Consider the following 20,747-nt stretch of genomic DNA (forward strand, 5'->3'; position numbering starts at 1 on the left):
ACTTCTTTGCTGATCTCCTATAGTGGTCAGAAAACAGGAATTGATTACAGGGGTAACTTTAAAAATAATTTTTAGTGTGTTGTTTTTCTTTCTTGAATCATGGGAGTTAAAAGTCAGCCACATTGCTGTGGGTCTGGAGTCACATGTAGGCCAGACCAGGTAAGGCCGACAGATTTCCTTCCCTAAAGGACATTAGTGAACCAGATGGGCTTTTACCACAGTCACATGGTCACCAATACGGAGACTAGATTTTTATTCCAGATTTATTTATTAATTGAATTTAAGTTCCCCATTTGAACTCACGTCACCAGATGGTCAGTCCAGTCCTCTGGATTACTATTTCAGGAATGGTTATGTGATGTAAAACCAAATAGTAAAGTTCTATAGTTAGACTGATAATCGTTAGTCAAACAGCAAGATAATTTAGGAAAATTAGTAATGAGGGGCCCATGAGTAAAAGGTAGAATGATTTTATAAAAACTAAATAATTGAGAGAATGTTTATGACAGCATTTAATCCACTGTTAGGATATACAAAAAGTAAACAACGATGAGGTAAAAGTTCTGAAGAAGAGTCATACAGACTCGAAACGTTAACTCTCTCTTTCTCTCCACAGATGCTGTTAGACCTGCTGAGTTTTTCCAGCAATTTTTGTTTTGTTTGGGGTAAAGGTTTTTTGTATTTAAATAGATGTTGTTTGCAGTTTTGATTGCCGTTATTACTAATACATTGTGGCACTAAGTAATTAATCTTCCACGAGCTGAATTGTCTCAAAGATTTCCTTGTGAAATTTTCCAATCCCACTTGGATTAAAAGGAAAAGCGGCTAACTAGTCAATTTCAGAGATCCAATACTGTTCAGTCATAGGGAAGATAACACCCTTAGGAGAATTTTTTTCATGCCTTTCTGTGGATTATCACATTACCAATGTGTTTTCTGACATTTATTTCTAGGATGGACGATATACAACTGTGTAAGGAAATAACCCAGTTTAAGAAAGAGTTGCAAAAACTGGTATCAATCCCAGGTGAGTATCTGAATCTGCTGAAATCTTCGTGTAGTTTGACATGAAACAGTCGGTTGGTTAGTTTATGTTGTTTTAAAGCGAATCAAGAACCAGCACCCAAGAATGGAGTTCCAAGATTTTTCTCTCACTGCGTGTAAAATTTGTACTGATTCCAGGAATGTGGAAACTGAAACAATTATGTAAAAGACAGATATATAATGGACAGTAATACTCAGTGAGTTTCACAATTATTGGTGGAAGTCAACTGAAGTGATATTTAAAACCTAAATGGAAAAACTATCAACTTGTATTGCTTTAATGCTTACATTAGTTATGATTTACTCTTGTATTTTGTGCTGAAACAAGTGGAGACTCTGCTCCAGATGTTGATATTGTTTTTCTTTCCCTGATAACAGAGTTAGGAATGATGTCGATCGCGTATCACACAGCAACATGAATGAAGCTGCTTTAACCTGTGGGTTCTCTGATTTAGGCCAGGGTTTTTCCTCCTGAGTCAGGAGCATAAGAGTTGGGACATTCCCAGCTCCATAGACCCGACTTGGGCAAAAGTGGCCCCGGGATTTGGTGAGCGGCGTGTAACAGGAGTCAGACTTGCCGTCCCTGGAATGGGCGCCAAGGCTGGTGGGCGCAGAGGCTGCCGGGCACAGAGGCTGCCGGGCACAGAGGCTGCCGGGCACAGAGGCTGCCGGGCACAGAGGCTGGCGGGCGCAGAGGCTGGCGGGCGCAGAGGCTGGCGGGTGTAGAGGCTGGCGGGCACAGAGGCTGGCGGGCACAGAGGTTGGCGGGCACAGAGGCTGCCGGGCTTGCCTCGGAAATCCAACACTTTGTCAAAGTTTAAAAAAAACCAATAAAACAAAAAACAGCCCTCAACACTCCCCCATGCACTCCCCATTCCCATCCATGCCACCTCATGCCCCTGTACCCACCCCCATAACCCCCATTCCATCCATGCCAACCTACACCTCAGTACCCATAGCAAGCAATTTTTTTTTCAAAAATTTAAAAGGCCGGATTTTAAGCTCCTTACAACTTTAAATGCCTTAAATGTTTGACAGCTCCCTTTAAGAGCTGGTCTTTACAGGTCCTCCTGACAGTCTGATGGGTCCCTTTGACAGGTGCTGCTGACAGGTTTGAACAGTTGGTTTTGGCAGGTCCGATGAGCTTGACAGTTAATGGGTTTATGCACTTTTTATGCACATTTATGCCTGTATTTAACAAGCCCAAAGGGCATCTGTCCCCCACCAAAGGGCACCTTAGCTCCACCAAAGGCATCCTGGGGCCAGATCTAAAGGGGCACCTTATCTCTCCAAAGGGCAATCCAAATGAATCCACAAAGACCTGCTTGTAACTGGTCTGATCTACATACTCCAGGGGAAGAAATTTCCCCCTGTTGGGGGGGGAAGTGCAGGAGCGGGCCCCCTGATTGGGGGCGCGCCGCCATTTTATGTGCGAAAGAGCGCACTGATCTCCGTGAGACTAATTCAAAATTAATTCAACACAAATTCAAAACAGGTCAATGCACAAAGTTAAAATTTCCCTGACATGTCCCCTCATGTGACATTCACATGAGTTGGGACATGTCCATCACTTTTAATCAAACATTTATTAACTTTTTAAAAACCTACTTGAAACCACATCCTGCTCGTGGATAAGGTTCCATACTTTTCCTGAAGCCCGCCAAGGTTCCCGGGTTGGATGGGCAGGTCCATTAATGAGTTCAATTACTTTTCAAATGGCCTCAATAGGCCATTGACAGGTCGGTGGGCACACAGCTGATTCGGCTGCACCCCCGCCAACCTGAAAATGGAGATGACACAGGGTGATGTCGGGAGTTCCGCCCGAGTCATCCTGTATCATTTTACACATCGGCAAGTGGGCCCCACTCCCGCTTGCCGACCTCCATATCCTGGTCCAGGCTTCACGCTACAGGGACGCAAAAGATCAGTATTGAGTGGAGGCAGCTGATGATTTAAATGGCCAGCTGCCTCCATAAACCACGGATGTGTGAACCCTGGCCTGCCCCCACAAAAATAGGAAGTGGCATTTTTGAGGGCGGGACTAAGGATTTTTGGCCATTTTCACCATGATGGAAGAGGCTCTCTGGCCTGTTGAAAATTCAGGCCTTGGTTACAAATGGCCTACAAATGTAGAACTCTGTTCTCAAGGTAAATGAAACAGACAAGAAAAGCAATTAGAACCTTAAAATATAAGAAACAGGACCAGGATTAGGCCATTTGGCCCTTTGAACCTGTTCCACCATTCAATAAGATCATAGCTAATCTTATACCTCAAATTCATCTTCCTGTATTAGCCCCATATTTTTTGGTTCCCTTAATGTTTATCTTCAATTTACTCAACAACTTGAGCATCCATAGCTCTCTGGGGTAGAGAATTCCAAAAATTCATAACCCACTCAGTGAAGACATTTCACTTCATCTCAGTCCTAAATGGCTGACCCCTTATTTCTGTGACCCTTTGTTCTAGTCTCCAGGAAAAGCAACCTCCCAAAACCTACCCTGTCAAGTCTCCTGAGAATTTTATACGCTTCAACGAGATCACCCCTCATTCATCTAAATTCTTAGGAATTGTCGGTAAATAGAGGCAGTTTAAGTGAGTTATATTGGTATTTGTGGGTATTAGAACTGAGTTTTAGCTTTAATGTTTAAGTTTTACCTGTATTTCTGTTTTTGTGTGTTAAGAAAAGGTCAAATTGAGTTTTAGGTTCACTTTAAAAGTTGCCTGCACTTCTAATGAGTCTTTTAGGACTGTTGCAGCTAAATTAAACAATAAGAGTAGAAAAAACAGCACTGTTGCCTACCAACAGGTGTCCAGAACGGCTGGTCCCTCCCACAGACACATACACACAAGAGTAGGAACAGCAGTTTGATTTTGGAAGCCGTTTGAGTTCAGTTGGTTTTGAAAGTATCTGCCAAGAGAGACTGGAGCAAAGGGGACAGGTGGTCAGTCCCAAGCTAAAGACAAGACCCCAAAAATCCAGGAAGTGGAACAGGAGAAAGTTTGACCTTCTAGTCAAAGGAAGGACAGCAACCTGGAAAAAGGTCCTATTCGGTGAAGTTAAGAATGAAGGGCAGAGAGAAAGGCTCCAAGCTTCAGATATAAAGAGACAAAAGCTGCAGAAAGCAGATTTAAAGTGAGAACATCTTGCAAGAGGCAAGAAGGTCCAAAGAGACAGCTGAAGGTCTGTAACTCTTTGCCTCTTTGCTATGGGTTATGTGAAGCAGTGGTACAGTTGATGGCTGAGTTGGTGAGAGAGCATGTGAGGAAGATAGTTTGAATGCATGTGGTGACCCAGGGAAGAGGAACATCAAGGAGAGTTTGAAACCCTGGAGGTAAACCCTTGCGGAAGGTATCTGAGAGAAAGTGTTTATTTGGGAGAAGTTTCCAAAGTGATTTCTTGGAGAGTGGAGGTTGGAAACCCTCATGTGAAAGACAGAGTTCAGTGCAACTGATTGGCTGACGGTCTAACAAGTGTCTGGGGGGAGTTGAGGAGAGATCCATAGCATCTAGTTGAGGTGGCATCTGTCACTTGGTTTCAGAGTGTGGTGTGTCTGACCACAAGGTGCCTATTGGTTTACATGGACTGTGTATTTACTGTGAACATTGAAGTATAAGATAGCTTTTGTAACTTGTGTTATCCTTACAAATCCGTATTTATCTGTAAAAATATAGTTGTGAGTGAAGGTGTATTGTAATGCAGTTTACCTTTTTCTTGTTGAATAAATGTTTTATTCTTTTGTTAAAAGTTCATCAGCTGACTCTCCACGTACCTAAGCAAACAAATAAAAGTTAGGATCTATCAAGCTGGGTTCCATTCTGGGATCAGGCTTGTTCAGGGGTAATCTCAGCTGGGATTGTAACAGGAATATAGGCTTAGTTTACTCAACCTCCTTGCAGGACAATCCCAAAACTCAAGAATCAGTCTTGTAAAATTTGGTTGCACTCCTTCAGAGACATGTACGTGCTTCCTTCGGCTGGAAACCAAAACAGTACATAATACTCCAGCTGTGGTCTCACTAAGCCCTATATAACCTTTACTCTTATATTCCAATCCCTTTGTAATAAAAGTTAATTTACAATTTGATTTCATAATTGCTTGTTGTATCTATATGTTAACTTGCTGTAATTTGTGTGAAAGGGCACCAGGTCCCTCTGAATGCCAATTTTCCCTCATTCTCTCATCTTTTATAAATATTCTGAATTTTAAAAATTTTTCAACATGGATAACTTAACACTTCCCTCTATTATAATCCATCTTCCCCACATTGTAATCCATCTGCCATGTGTTTCTTTACAGCAGCCAAAAATAAAGTTTACATTTTGCATTTTAAATTTGGAAGCTTGGAGCACTTGTACACCTTTTTCAAAAATGTGCCTTTTAGGCCTTTCTGCTTGAACGGAGAAAAATGATTTCTCTTTTAGGATATTTCTTCATGTTTATCAATGCAGAATAGAAAGATTTTTCCATATTGAGCTTATTGAATCAGTATCAAGTCCTCCCAGATCAGATAATACATATGTTGGTTGCAGGATAACTATTTACTCTAGTCCAGCAATGATTTGGGAATCAATCTGAACTTTCTTTTCAACAACCTGGTTAAAGAGTTTGTGAAAAATTCTTACTGGTATTTTACCAAAGTGATTAAACAGTTTTATTGAAATAGGTTAATAACCTATTAACATCCAAAATAATTTTACCATTTACTATCTCATCAGCTAAATTACATTCAGGATATTTACAAAAATATGTCTGGTCCAGCAGAGTGATCTGTGTTCCAAATCCCGCACTAACCATCTTGCAAGATTGCCTAGCCTTAAATTTATGAATAACTTTGTGAGGTTTCAGGAACTGAGCTGAGATGGTCACATAGAACCTTGATGCACATCAGGGACTCCCACCCACTCAGACTGGGCCGATTATAATCCCAAATATTTCCCAGTCTCCTCAAATAATTTTTTACTTGAAATATGTTAACAATGATGACCAGACCACGAGAGAAAATGAATCCAGTAACAGTCTAGTCTTGTTAACACTATCGAAAGGAGCAAAATACTTATTCATCCTTAATTTGGTTTCATGAATGTAATTTATCCTTCCAATTTCTATCTCTACCCACCTGTTCCCCCCCCCACCCCCCACCCCCTAACCCCATCTTGTCTCATGGAACTATTGTGACTCTACGAGTGATATTTTGAGCAGGTGACCATTCTTCACTGGAGACCTTTTTTATCCATAGAAGATGTCAGAGCTGCCCTGGATATTGTCCCCTGGGACACCCCTCCCTCCACCCCCCACATTCACCCACATCCCACAACTATCACTTGATTGTGGTTAGAAATGGACACCCAAGTTATTTTTGAACACCCTATCTCAGGAGAAATGCTCTATTCTGTTTGCATGCAAAATATTCAGGCTGTCCAGCAACATGCATTCATATGCATAAGCTAGAGTTTTGACTGTTTTGTGTAAGTGGCTTATCCCAAGGCCGAAAGATTGTGCGAGAGATTTGGGAACCTTTAGTTTTTGCTCTCAAATGTTTGCTTTCTCCCTTTTTGCCTCCATGCTGTGTGCAGCCCCAGAACTGCTGCTACTTCCTACCTCACACAAGATGCCAAGATAGATTTGCCAATTCTGAAAGAACATATTCCCAGAACTTTCACCACATGGTTGCTGACCTCTAACCTCCCTGCCAGTTAAACAGGTCTTTTGTTTGCTGTCTCCAATATTTTTATTACCAATGTGTTCAAAGGAAATCTAAAACGGACACTTTTTACATGTCCTATGATTTCTCTCTTGAGTTACTTGAGTTACTCCACACTACTGTGTAGGAGATGGAACCTTTATTTAATTTCTGGATACTGTGGAATATTCCGAGAGGAATCCTTGTGTGTGAATCTCGAGAGTGAGCACTATCAGGCTGCAGCACAACATTGCCTGACCCTATTTTCAAAGGCACTTTAACAGAAGTAACAGGATTAGTTATCGTAATTTAAAACTTGTTCTGATTCCATTATTGTAGTAATTATGGTTTTATTTAGTGTGTAATGTACCTTTAAGAACAATACTTTTTAGGAAAGATCACATGATCTGTGGTAACCAATACGAGAGTAGCGCGGGCTACCTCCACAGTCAGTGTAGAGATAGAGTTGGAGTTGAAAGCACACGTGTAGTTGCTGCTGAGTATGTTGTAAATAAACTTAACATTTCCACCTAAGAAGTGTCTGCAGATCATCTCTATCACTAATAGTACAGCTCGGCCACCCTACAACAGTTATACAGCACATTTCACAACCTCAGCATGTTCCAAAGCACTTTACAGCTAATGAAGTACTTTTATGATGTGTAGCCACTGTTTCAAGGTAGGAAATGCAAAGGCTAATTTGCTATCAGCAAGTTCCCACAAACAGCAATGTGATAATGACCATCTAATCTGTTGTTTTCTCCATGGCAATGCCTTGGCCAATCAGAGTTGACTTGCCAACCAATCCACATCCTTTTCTCCTGTGGTATAAATTGTTGTGATTGTTTGAAATTTGGCATTCTTGTGTTTGTCCTGATGAGTGCAAGATGAAAAGCTTCATCAACATATCTCTTGTTTCAGCAATATTTAAGTTTTGTACTATCAAACGACTGTTTGTAACTGTCTTTGTGATGGTTATTGAAGGATTAATATTGACCAAGGTGCTTGAGGATAATACCCCTGCTCCTCTTCAAAATGGTTCTGTGGACTTTTGTCATCCACCTGTCCAGGCCTTGGTTTAACATCTCATCCTAAAGACAGCCCTTCTAAACGATGTAGCAACCCCTCAGTTCTGCACGCCAGCCTAGATTTTTGGGCATGAGTCTCTGGAATGGGGTTTGAACCAGCAATTCTCTGATTTAGAGACAAGAGTTTACCAACAGAGCCACAGCTGATTTTCCCCTTCCTAACCTAAGGGCAGTGTTAACTGGAGCACTCCTGCTGCCACTACAGATCTGTTCATTCTATGCAGACCAGGGATCAAAACTGAGCCATTACTGGCCTGTAAGATACTGTTACTTCTGGAAAAGCTTCGTGTAGATGGATTAAATAAAATCTTTCTCTATAAATAGTGACCTAATAGGCACTCTCATTTATAAATCTAGATAAGGACAAATCGAATGAAGATAAACAGAAGGAAGAAGAATTATTGCAACGGATCCATAAGCTGGTGGAGACGAGAGATTTCCTTGTGGATGATGTTGAATTTGAACGGTTGAGGTACAGCACTTCAGTTAAACAAGCCTTTCAGATAAATGTTGACACAGCCTAAAGGATTTGAGATTTGAATTATCAAATATGGGTTGATAAAGTTGCAATAAAAGCAGAAAATGCTGGAAAAGCTCAGGTCTGGCAGTATCTGTGGAGTGAAAAAGGGAGTTAACATTTGGAGTCTGTATGACTCTCCTTCAGATTTTTGTTTCAGATTTCCAGCATCCACAGTATTTTGCTTTGATAAGGTTGCAGTTGCTTTGAATTAATCGGCTACACGATGTTTGCTAAGTAGTGATCACTGAATTTTATTGCTTTTACCACAGAGAAAGAGAGGAAGATAAAGAAATGTCTGATTTCCTGCAGGCGAAGTTATCAAAGGCCAGCTCGAGAAAGACAAGTAGGTGTTTGATTGTCAAGACTCTGATTCCTTTCCTGGTTGTCACCTCTGTAAATTTCTGCTAATGCGGAAAAAGAAACGTCCTCTCCAAATCTGCAATTTCCCTGTTTTTATGCCCCCCATCCCCATCCCCAGCATCAAACCTTTGATTTTGGCCCCAGTTCACTTGGGCTGAAGTTTGCTGCATCAAATACTCTACATGCATCAACTGATCACTACCCTCCAAATGCATCTTGGCTCGTCATAATGGCTCTACCCCAAGTGAAAGAGAGCTCCAGGCAAACTTACTGCAATCTTACGAGTTTGCAAGGGTGTAAAATTATGCCCAGAATTTGTCGCAGTAGGGGAATGTGTTTTATCTTTTATTATTAAAGTGACGTTTGTATATTTAATCCTCTGTGGAACCAGCACTGTATTCTGTATTTTCTGTTTCTTTGAATGCAGTTTTGTAGCTTTTGTATGAATCATATTAAAAATTCAAATCCTTCCATAATTAAATGTTTTAAACGTGCTGTGCCAAATGTACATGAATGATGGCAAAATAGTTTGAAACTGAGATTTGTGCAGCTAAAGAAGGAACATATGGCCTGAGTTCTGCACTTCCTCACATTGTACTGGTTTCCACTTGTTTGTGGGAAAAGTTTGTGTCCTGCTGTATGCTGTTGAGGTTGGCAGGAAATTTAGGTGTAAATTCACATCCCAGATTGAGTGCCCCAAGCATAATTTCGGGAATAACTTCCCAGTGACAACATCACAAATTCAACCCTGGGTTTTGAGAAGAGGCTTTAAAGGTGAGAGAGAAGTGGATGGTTTTTACTGGAAGAATTTCAGACAGTGGGGCTGAAGTGGATGAAAACATCTATCAGAAGTGGTGGGGGTGATGGGAACCAGAGTTGGAAGCAATCCTGGAATAAGGTTGAAGGAGTTTGATGAGAGAACATGAAGCGAGTCCATGGAGATTTTAAAGGTGAAGATGAGGATTGCACAATCAAGCCATTGGGAGGCATGTAGGGAACCAACATGGGTCACTGGAGACAAGGGTGATCAGTAAACAGGAACTCATGTGGGATCAGGCATGGGCTGCTGACTTTGGACAAGTTGTGTTTGTAGAAAGAGAGGAAGAAACACTTGCATTTAGATAGCGCTTTTCACAACCACCAGATGCCTCAAAAGCACTTATTAGCAAATGAAATACTTCTGAAGTGTGGTTGTTGCAATGTAGGAAATGTGGCTGCCAGTTTGTGCACAGCAAGCTCCCACAAACAGCAATGTGATAGTGTCCGGATCATTTTTAACGATGTTGATTGAGCGTTAGATATTGGCCAGGACACAAGGGTAAATCCCCCATTCTTCATTGAAATAGTGGCATGGGATCATTTACATCACTCAAGCAGCCAGATGTGGTCTTGGTTTAATGTCTAACGAAGGATTGGAGGTTGGCAAGGAAGACTCTGGGGAAAAGTATATTCTTCCTTAGAAAAGGGGATCAAAATTGTACCACGTGAGGTCTTCCCAAGACTTTATACAACAGCAGCAAGACATCTTTACCCCTGTACTTAAATCCCTGTGCCAGAACCAGAACTGAAGTTGATGGAATAAAGATTGGAAATATTGAGGGAGACTTTCCCTGGTTTCGGTTGTGCAGAAACAGAATGCTGAACGTCACAAGCGAAAACTTACCACCTGTCCCTGATTCTGATCAGCCAACTCCATCTTGATTGGCTGGAATGCCTGTCTCTTTCAAGGATCAGGTCCTTTGGACATGTACCTTAGAGTCAATGACACAGGCAAGATCCCAATCGCCATTATAGCAGAGTAAATGCTGGGAACAAACCACCCAGTTTGATTTAGTTTTGTGGCCAAAGATCAACAATAGGAAAGTGAAACCTCCTTTAGAGGTGCCAGTTCTCCTCTGACTCTGCAGGAATGATGTTGGTTGGTGCTGGCCAAGCTTCTCAGGTCCACCGTTATCACATCCCTCCACCCCTGCAATACCTTGCTAAAGCTCGGGCTGGTTTCCAAGCTGTTGAAAATTGCAAGGAAGCTGCAGCAGAGAGAGTGTTTAGCATGTGCAGCCGAACCACACAACTCACAGTCTGTGAGTCAGTCGCGCACTAGTTAAAATCTAGTTCTTTAACATGTCCAATTCCTGCTACATAGGAGGCTATACTTCTGGTTCTATGTGAAGCCAGAGTTTTTGCATGAGGTAGAAATCTGAGGCCTGACTTCTATCAGATATGACTCATGCTGAAGTGTTGGAATAAAACTAGTCAGAAGAACTGACCACTATTAAATTTGATTACTGAACTGTATCTGTGTTGCAATTGAGACAATCATGTGATGCAACTGTTCAGCCTGAAGTATAACGTCAAAGTCAGAGGGTAAAATGTTACCAATGCTGTCAGTCACAAACAGTAACACTAAGACATTTATTGTTAAAACAAAACTTATTTATGCAGCACCTTTTAATGTAACAAAAGTTGAAAGGGCTTCACAGGAGCATTTTAAAACAAAGTATGACACCGAGCCACATAAAGTGAGACTAGGGCAGGTGCTCAAAAGCTTGGTCAAAAAGTTAGGTTTTAAGGAGTGTCTTAAAAGAGGGGAGTGTGGTAGAGAGGAAAAGACGTGTAGAGAGGGTATTCCAGGTAACTGAAGGCAAGCCCACCATGGTGGTGTGTTCATTATTGATGATGCACAAGGGGCCATGAAAGAGGAGCACAGGTATCTCAAGAGGGTTGTAGGGCTGGTTGAGATTACAGAGAGAGTTAGTTTTTGTTTGTCAGTGGGCTTGAACCCTGTTATTTTGCATCATGACAAGCACACCAATATATGAATACTGCGAACGTTAGGACAAAGGGATTGCTCTAATGCAAGGACAGAAGGAGTCTGTAGCTGTATGGAATAGGATCACTCACACAGCAATTACAAGCATTCTTCACAATGCTCTCATGAATTAAAAACTCCCCATGTGGAACTCATGACAAAAATTAAACATTCTTTTGTCTTCAATGAGTTGGTTTCTTAATGGTTTTGGCACAACAAGGGTTTTTTTAAAAAAGCAGTTTTCCTCCAGATAATGACTAACTAATTTGTTCCACAGCTTCAGTGAGTGAAGGTGGATTGTCTGTGCAGCCATTGGTAGGGCAGGCCTGGATAATTGGGAGTTCCATGGTTTGTGATTGCTGAATGTTGAATGCTATCTCAGACAGGTTCATCACAAGATAGTTTTGTTAATGGGTGATGGGAGGAGTGTCATAAAAAATATTTTCATCAACAAATGTGGAAATATTCAGACATTACAGATGTCTTACTTTAGGGAAGTGTAAAATATTATTGTAAAAACTTTGAAAAAGTCCAAACAAATAATTAGTAAATGTGCAATCATCATCCTGTCACCTCTTCCTTTGGACAACGAGGAGGAGGATGTGGAGGTGGTAGAGGAACGGAAAATTAAAATCCTCCTACTCTTTTGAGGCACTATGCTTGGCCACTATGCTGAGACAAGCCTCTACCTGCTGGCCCTGGCTGTGGCTGGTGTGTCCTACAGTACAAACATAGGAACTGGAGTAGGCCATTCAGCCCATCGAGACTGCTCCACCATTCAGTTTGATCATGGTTGATCATCTCCCTCAATGCCACTTTCCCACACTATTTCAATATTCTTTGATGTCATTGGTCTCCATAAATCTATTGATTTCTGTCTTGAACACGCTCAATGATTGAGCTTCCACTGCCCTCTGGGGTAGAGAATTCCGAAGATTCACCACCCTCTGAGTAGAGAAATTCCTCCTCATCTCAGTGCTAAATGGCCCTAGACTTATTGTGAGATGATGTCCCCTGGTTTTCGACTCTCAATCCAGGGGAATCATCTTATCTAAATCCACCCTGTCATGCCCTGTAAGAATTTTATAAGTTTCAGTGAGGTCACCCCTCATTCTTTGAAACTCTGGGGAATACAGACCCAGTCTCCCTAATCTCTCCTCATAAACAATCCCACCTTCCCAGGGATTAATCTGGTGAACTTCCGTTGAGCTCCCTCTTTGGCAAGTATATCCTTCCTTCGATAAGGAGACCAAAACTGTGTACAATACTCCAGGTGCAGTCTCCCCAAGGCTCTATACAGCTGCAGCAAGACATCTTTACTCCTGTACTTAAATCGTCTTGTGATGAAGGCCAACATACCATTTGCCTTCCTAATCGCTGCTGCACCTGCATGCTGGCTCTCAGTGACTCGTGAACAAGGATACCCAGGTTCCTTTGGACACCCGCACTTCCCAACCTCTCACCGTTGAAGAAATATTCTGCTTTTTGGTTTTTGCTGCCAAAGTGAATAACTTCACACTTATTCACATTAAAGTGCTACCTCTTTACTAATACTCATTTCTTTTGGTTCCTCAGTTTCATAAGACCCTTGGTCACCTAGCATTTCTGGGAGATTTCCTGTATCTTCTCCTGTGGAGACAGACACAAATGTGTTTAGCTTCTCCGCCATTTCCTTATTCTCCACTATAAATTCTCCTGTCCCTGCCTGCAATGGGCCCACATTTGTCCGAGCTAATCTTTTCCATTTTACATACCTAAAGAAGGTTTTACAGTCGGCCTTTATGTTCCTCACTAGTTTACATTCATATTCTCTTTTCCCTTTCTTAATCAGTTTCTCGGTCCTCCTGTGCTGGGTTCTAAACTGCTCATCGTGGCCCATCGTGTCTGTGCCGGCCATCAAGCACCTATCCCACTCCCATTTTCCAGCACTTGGCCCAAAGCCCTGTGTGCTGTGGCATTTCAAGTGCTCATCTAAATATTTCTTAAATCTTGTGAGTGTTCCTGCCTCTACCAACCCCTCAGGCAGTGTGTTCCACATTCTAACCATCCTCTGGGTGAAAAATCTTTTCCTGAAATCCCCTTTAAACCTCTTGCCCCTTACCTTAAATCTATGCCCCCTGATTATTGACACCTCCACTAAGAGGAAAAGTTTCTTCCTATCTACCTTATCGTAATTTTGTATACCTCCTATCAGGTCCCCCCTCAGCCTCCTCTGCTCTAAGGAATACAACCCTAGCTTATCCAATCTCTCTTCATAACTGAAACACCCCAGCACAGGCAACATCCTGGTAAATCCCCTCTGCATCCAGTACAATCACGTCCTTCCTATAGTGCAGCGACCAGAAATGCACATGATACTCCAGCAGTGGCCCAACTAGTGTTTTATACAGCTCCAACATAACCTCTCTGCTCTTATATTCTATGCCTCAGCTAATCAAGGCAAGTGTCCCATATGCCTTCTTAACCACCTCATCTACCTGTGCTGCTGCCTTCAGGGATCTATGGGCATGTACACCAAGGTCCCTCTGATCGTCTGTATTTCCTTGGGTCCTACAGTTCATTGTGTATTCCCTTGCCATGTTAGTCCTTCAAAAATGCATCACCTCACATTTCGCAGGATTAAATTCCATTTGCCACTGATCTGTCCATCTTACCAGCCCATCTATATCGTCCTGTTATCTAAGGCTTTCCCCCTCACTATTTACGACACCACCAATTTTCGTGTCATCCGCGAACTTACTGATCATACCTCCTATATTCATGTCTAAATCATTAATGTACACTACAAACATCAAGGGTCCCAGCACCAATCCCTGCGATACACCGCTCATCACAGGCTTCCAATTGCAAAAACAACTTTCGACCATCACCCTCTGCCTCCTGCCACTAAGCCAATTTTGGATCCAATTTGCCAAATTGCCCTGGATCCCATGGGCTCTTCCCTTCTTGACCATTCTACCATGTGAGACATTGTCAACAGCCTTACTGCAGTCCATGTAAACTACATCAACTGCACTACCCTCATCTACACAGCTTGACCGACTAGTCCAGAGAGGCTCTGGAACGTTGCACCTAAAAAGGTGCCAAGGCCTACTTCAGACTCTTGGAAAGGAGAGATGCAATGCAAAAGATTGAACTTTAATCTCCTGTGGTTGCGGAGACAATGGAGGCTGATTACCACATCTCAGCAGAAACCATCTCCTGTTGAGTTATATCTCAGAATGTGGAACTGTTCTGAGTTGAAAGAAAGCAGATTCTGGATGAAAGACATGTTTATTTTCCCTATCCAGGAATACGCAAGAAAAGGGGTTAAAAAGCCAGCTGGAAACCTGATCTCTGTGTTCTAGTTCTGGTGTGATAGTATGTGCTGTGAAGGTCACAGCAGGAGAACATCAACTAGGTATCCCTGCAGCTTGCAGGTAAAAGCCTTTCTCATCTCTCTCTGTGGCTGGAGACAAATCAGCAAAGCACAGTCAAAAAAGATCTCGCCCACAACTCTTTCAGCTAACCTGCAGAACCAAGTGTCCCCAAACCAACTGCTCAACTGCCAAAGTCAGTTCTACTGGAATCACCCAATTTAACAGCCACAACGTTTTGCCATCTACTCCTCATGGACAAGCCAAAGTCTGATCAGTATATCTTTTTTAACTTTTTATTTTTGGGCTGAACTTCTTATTTTTGATCTGTGTGTTTGCATGTTTAGTTTTTATTATTTTTTGTCGGGTTTTTAGTAACTAATAAACTTACTCGTTCTGTGACTCAAGAAAGCCTGGTTAAATTAGCTCCTTCTAAAACATAAATATAGTTAGACTGGGAAAAGGTGTCCATGAGGGAAAGGATCCTTTTTTAAATTAACCTTGTTGCGACCAACCGAGGGGCTCGAATAAAGAAGGGGAGCCAGCTCATTCCTCCTCACCCGAGAGTATCACAAAAGTGGGGCCCCATTCGGGAGGTTAACAATTTGGGGTACTTCGTCCGGGATCACAACAAATTGGGGCACCTCGTCCGAGGGGCAGTCACAGCACACAAACAGCTAGCAATGGCTCTGCTGCTGAAAGGTTAGAGTTCAAGATAGTGCTGTTACACTTAGGAGGAGGAAGCATTGGCCATGGGGACCCTACAAGCCAACCCACCAGTGTAGATCTCGCCCACAATCTCACCAACCACTGTGATGGGTGGAATACTGGCAGCAGCAATGGTTTCATTGACAGATGAAAAGCCTCACTTATAATGACATTCAGTCTGTCAATAATGGCCTGAACTTCCCTTGGGAGTCCTGGTGTTTACTTCATTGTCCCCTTTCCGGATGCCCCAAGACAGCAGTCAGCTGGTGAGTCAACTGCTGGAGGGGCTTCTGGTCCACAGCTGCTCCCTGTCCATTGTTGTGTAGATCATGGAGCAGGTGCTGAGACCAAGCCAGCCGGTTTGTTCACTGTGTCCTTGATGGAGACTGGGGAACCCCTGCCCTCCCCTCGGCTCCATCACCAGCTGCTTCTTCATTTCAGTAAACCACACTTCAGCCTTTACTGACTCACTATCCCATGTCTGCCTTCTGACCAGTCTCATTGGAAAGGCAAGTACATCCTCCACCTCCCTCCCAAATGCTCCGACACCACCATGCTACTGGAGTCAGGTACCAGGGAGCTTTTGTGGCACAGAGTAAATCTTTGAGCACAATCATGAGGAGAGTTGGTCGATTCTTTCACTCTTGAGGGTGACCTAAGAGTGGAGCTGAGGGTTTAAACCCAGGAAGGAACATTGATGTGGTGTCCTGGCTTCCCATCAGGCCATCACCATAAGGCACACGCTGCCTTCTGAAGCCAACACCCTCTCACTTTATCCCCTGTTGGGGCTACTCACATGCACTCGCCCTCTCGTCCACATTGTCTGCCCCTGCGTCCTCCAATGGAACTGCCTTTTACCTTAGCTGTCAGAAGAAACCAGATGTGTGACTGCCAGCACTTCCAAGTCACATGTGCCTGCTGCCCTTGTCATTCTAAGTAGTCGAGATGACAGGTCTGGGCTGTAGTATTGAATAAGCCTTCAGAAGATGTGATACAGCAGCTTGTTGCTGGTCCCCTGCAGGCATGTTGGTGGTGAAGGTGAATGTTGTGCTAGACAAGAGGGATGCTTTGCCCTGGATGGTGTTGAGCTTTTTGAGTGTTGTTGAAGGCACACTCAAATCTAGGCAAATGGAGACTGTTCAATCACACTCCTGGCTTGTGCCTTGTTAATGGGGGACAGGCGTTGGGGAGCCGGGTAAACCACATGATATGCATGCAGATTCCTGATTGTACCTAAGGTGGAAATCCTACCCCAGTCACCAGCAAACAATTGGGTCTCCTTACATCCCACATTTATATAAAAAAGAACTGTATATTTTAGTTAGTGCCCTCGATTGAGTGGGACCAACAACTTGAGTGTTGGGAGCAGTGCCACATTGTAAAATACCTTAATTTACACACTTTTGGTATGACAGGACAATTACTTGGGGATTGTTGAGTTTTATTTGTGTTTGAATTGTCTGATCAATCCTTCCGGCAGAACTGTGAAACCTGCCCAGCCTTGGATCACGGATTTTGTTCCAAGTTAGCGTTCCTATTGATGCAGGTGGAAATATGGACACGTTCAGGCAGGAATCTGCAAAGTCTAAATCTGCATTTTAAAATTCTGAACCATTGCCTCGATTTTCCAGATTTTAAATTGCAATCTACTCCTTTCTTCCCGTAACACAATGCATGTTGTAAATTCAGAATCATAGATGCTGTTAAATCATTCAGACAATCGGTGAATATTCTTCTGGACATGTCACTGGAGACACTTTCTTAAACTGTCATTGATTCCTGATGTGCTGATCCTACAAAGTGGACAAGCCAGGCAGATATAAGCTGCCTCATTTCCATTCAGTGACAGCCGGTGAGAGACTGTTTTTTCTTGGTTACTAGTATCTCCCGCCAATGGCTTTGCAAAGTCAGTCCAGTAAAAATAGAAAATGCAGGAAGCCTCATACAGCAGGTTAGGCAACATGTGTGGAGAAAGGAGCTGAGACTTCTCAATATTTAGCTTCTCTATGAGCGCGTCTATCAGTTTCTTAAAAAAAAAACCCGACTCCACTGGAGGATTCCAATTATTCATTCTTATCGCCATGTCCTATCATCCCCATTAAAGACCAATGTGGAAAATAAATACAAGTGTAGATGGCTAAGGCTTTCTGAATCTGCTTTGAGTAGGCTGTAAGAGAACAGATGAACATGCATGGGGGAGATAAATGCACAGACTCTGGAATCTGCTTCAGTAACAGCTGAAAGAGTTCTTAACTTTTCCTATCCTCTCCCTTAATTCTTTCTGTGATTATTATAAGTTTGTGAACAAAAGAACAAAGAAAAGTACAGCACAGGAACAGGCCCTTTGGCCCTCCAAGCCTGCGCCGATCATATTGCCTGTCAAACTAAAACATTTTGCACTTCCGGGGTCCGTATCCCTCTATTCCCATCCTATTCATGTATTTGTCAAGCTGCATCTTAAACACCACTATCGTACCTGCTTCCACCACCTCCTCTGGCAGCAAATTCCAGACACTCACTACCCTCTACGTAAAAAAACTTGCCCCGCACATCTCCTCTAAAGTTTTCTCCCCTCACCTTAAATCTATGTCCCCTAGTAATTGACTCTTCCACCCTGGGAAAAAGCTTCTGACTATCTACTCTGTCAATGCCACTCATAATTTTGTAAACTTCTATCAAGTCGCCCCTCAATCTCCGTCGCTCTAGTAAGAACAATCCGAGTTTTTCCAACCTTTCCTCATAGCTAATAACCTCCAGACCAGGCAGCATCCTGGTAAACCTCCTCTGCACCCTCTCCAATGCCTCCATATCCTTCTGGTAATGTGGCGACCAGAATTGCACACAATATTCCAAGTGTGGCCTAACCAAGGTTCTAAACAGCTGCAGCATGACTTCCCAGCTTTTATACTCAATACCTCTGCCAATGAAGGCAAGCATGCCATATGCCTTCCTGATTACCTTATCCACCTGTGTTGCCACTTTCAGTGACCTGTGGACCTGTACACCCAGATCCCTCTGCCCGTTGATGCACTTAAGTGTTCTGCCATTTACTGTATAATTCCTGCCTGTATTAGACCTTCCAAAATGCATTAGCTCACATTTGTCTGGATTAAACTCCATCTGCCATTTCTCTGCCCAAGTCTCCAACCGATCTATATCCCATTGTATCCTTTGACAATCCTCTTCACTATCTGCAACTCCTCCGACCTTAGTGTCATCTGCAAACTTACTTATTAGCCCTTATTAACATGATCCTCATGCTTATCGAGTGCTGTTTGGCAGTTTGGTGTTCCACACTTGGTGTAGTGCAAATATGGCCACCAAGTGCTGCTGTCCTGATGGACAACATCATACATCCTTTTCACTACCTTTGTCATCTTCCTCCTGCTGTTCCACCTCTTGCTCGATTGAATCTGTAGGAAGGATGGTGGAAGCTAAAAATGGATAAGGATTGTCCCCTTTGTGATCAGGATTCGGAGAAAGAGGTGGATGACACACAGGTTGACAGGGATTCCCAGGCAACAGCAGATAACCTGGGCTGAGGGTTTTAAGGGTGGGCTTCCCTCTCCAGTGCTGGTATTTGGCAGGCATTGTGTACCAGTTTTCCTGAATGAGGGTTGAAGAATGTATACTAAGCAGCCTGGGAGAAGTGTGGTAAGAATTGTGAGGGTATGAGGCTGTTAAAGTGGAGAAAGGAGTTTCAAGGTTGTCCACATGTATAACTGCTGTGTGCAGCTGATGGACATAATGCAAGATGCTGAGTTTAAGCTGATCTTTTAGTTGTTAAGTCCATTCTTTTTTTAAGGGAGTAAGAGTGTTCTAATGCTCTGAGCGAGGATGAGATATACTCTTTGTTATCTTGCCTGCCCTGTTGTGAGTGTGGAATCTACTGGACTCCTTCAGCAGCCCCCTTCACAAATGATAACCCTGGATGATTTCGATGAGCTCACTAAAGTCTCTATTTATCCTAAGTAGTGAAGGAGGAATATGGTGTACTGGGAGTGTTCGTTCTTTTCAAATGTTGGCTGAAATCAGAAATTTCTATGCGAGGGACGTGTACAAAGTTCAACTCTGTTATTTTAGGATCCTGTGGTCTTGTTGTCAGCCACAATCTCCTCAGCCAATCACAGAGCTATAGGTGATTACCATTCCGATTCTGTCATTCTGCTTCTGAACAATGTCACTTAGAAACCTGCATAAAAATAAAGGCATTGAGTCTTAAACAAGAGATTCATTGGAAATGTAAGTTGAACTAAGGACATTTAGTTATACATTTTTGAAATACAATTATGTAATAGAACATCTTCAAGCTTAATGTGCAGAGTAGTATCAAAGTGAGCAGATAAAGTCACATTTCTCCTGTTTTAATAAGAAAATATCCAAATCAGATCCACAGTGTGTAATGTTACTTTCATTTGACAAAATTAACACACAACAAAGGAAGTTATTTTATCAGGAAGCGTTTGAAACTAATGGGGATTTTATTTTAGAACTCATATCAAAGGATTTTAATTTCATGTTCATGATCTGATATCTCAGTCAGACATCTGTCACCTAAACCTAAATGAAGCTTCATAATAGTTTGCATTCTGGATTTACCTGACTTATTGGCTTCAAAAGCATATTGCAGGAGAGGGAAGAGAAAACTCCTCAAACCTTCTGTTATTATGATTTTGATTGGAAAGTTGTGTTTAGAGCTTGAATTTGATTGGACCTTTCCTCACTATTACGAATGGAATCCATTATTTGTTTGTGTATGAATATTGCAGCAAAATGCTCTGTTCCAACAGATCACCAAGAGTGTTGTTATCTGATCACAGATGCTGCGAAGGAAAGGAGAATGACATCGAGAGCACAGCAGACATCTACACCTTTCATGGCAAAGACTGGGCTGACCCTACTGAAGGAATGCTGTGGATTCACCTGCTCCATTATGTAACAGTCAAAGGCTTGAAAATGTGTCCTGAATGTTGTTTTGCAGGAATCTCTGCAGTGGTGTGCATGAGGTTACAAACATTTCAGTGATATATCATTCTGCAACAGATAAATTAAAGGTGTTTGTATAAAGCTGCATTCTATTCAAGTACAGCAATGTAGTGTATCTATGGGATTAGCAATCAGTAACCTAAGAACAGGAGTATGCCATTCAACCCTTGAAGCTTATTCTGCCATTCAGTTAG

General features: G+C 42.5%; 1 protein-coding gene across 1 annotated transcript in view; it reads left to right on the forward strand.

The window, feature by feature from the left end:
* zgc:171844 (uncharacterized protein LOC100151763 homolog) overlaps nucleotides 1-20,506 on the forward strand; it is a 61,853-nt gene extending 41,347 nt beyond the window's left edge. Inside the window, exons 3-6 of the mRNA XM_041217426.1 lie at nucleotides 954-1,027; nucleotides 8,172-8,286; nucleotides 8,604-8,677; nucleotides 20,388-20,506. Of these exons, the coding sequence (XP_041073360.1) occupies nucleotides 954-1,027; nucleotides 8,172-8,286; nucleotides 8,604-8,677; nucleotides 20,388-20,506 (382 nt within the window). The remainder of the gene's footprint in view (nucleotides 1-953; nucleotides 1,028-8,171; nucleotides 8,287-8,603; nucleotides 8,678-20,387) is intronic.
* The last annotated feature ends 241 nt before the right edge of the window (nucleotides 20,507-20,747 follow it).

Source organism: Carcharodon carcharias, chromosome 22 (genome assembly GCF_017639515.1).
Source record: "Carcharodon carcharias isolate sCarCar2 chromosome 22, sCarCar2.pri, whole genome shotgun sequence".
Classification (NCBI taxonomy): Eukaryota; Metazoa; Chordata; class Chondrichthyes; order Lamniformes; family Lamnidae; genus Carcharodon; species Carcharodon carcharias.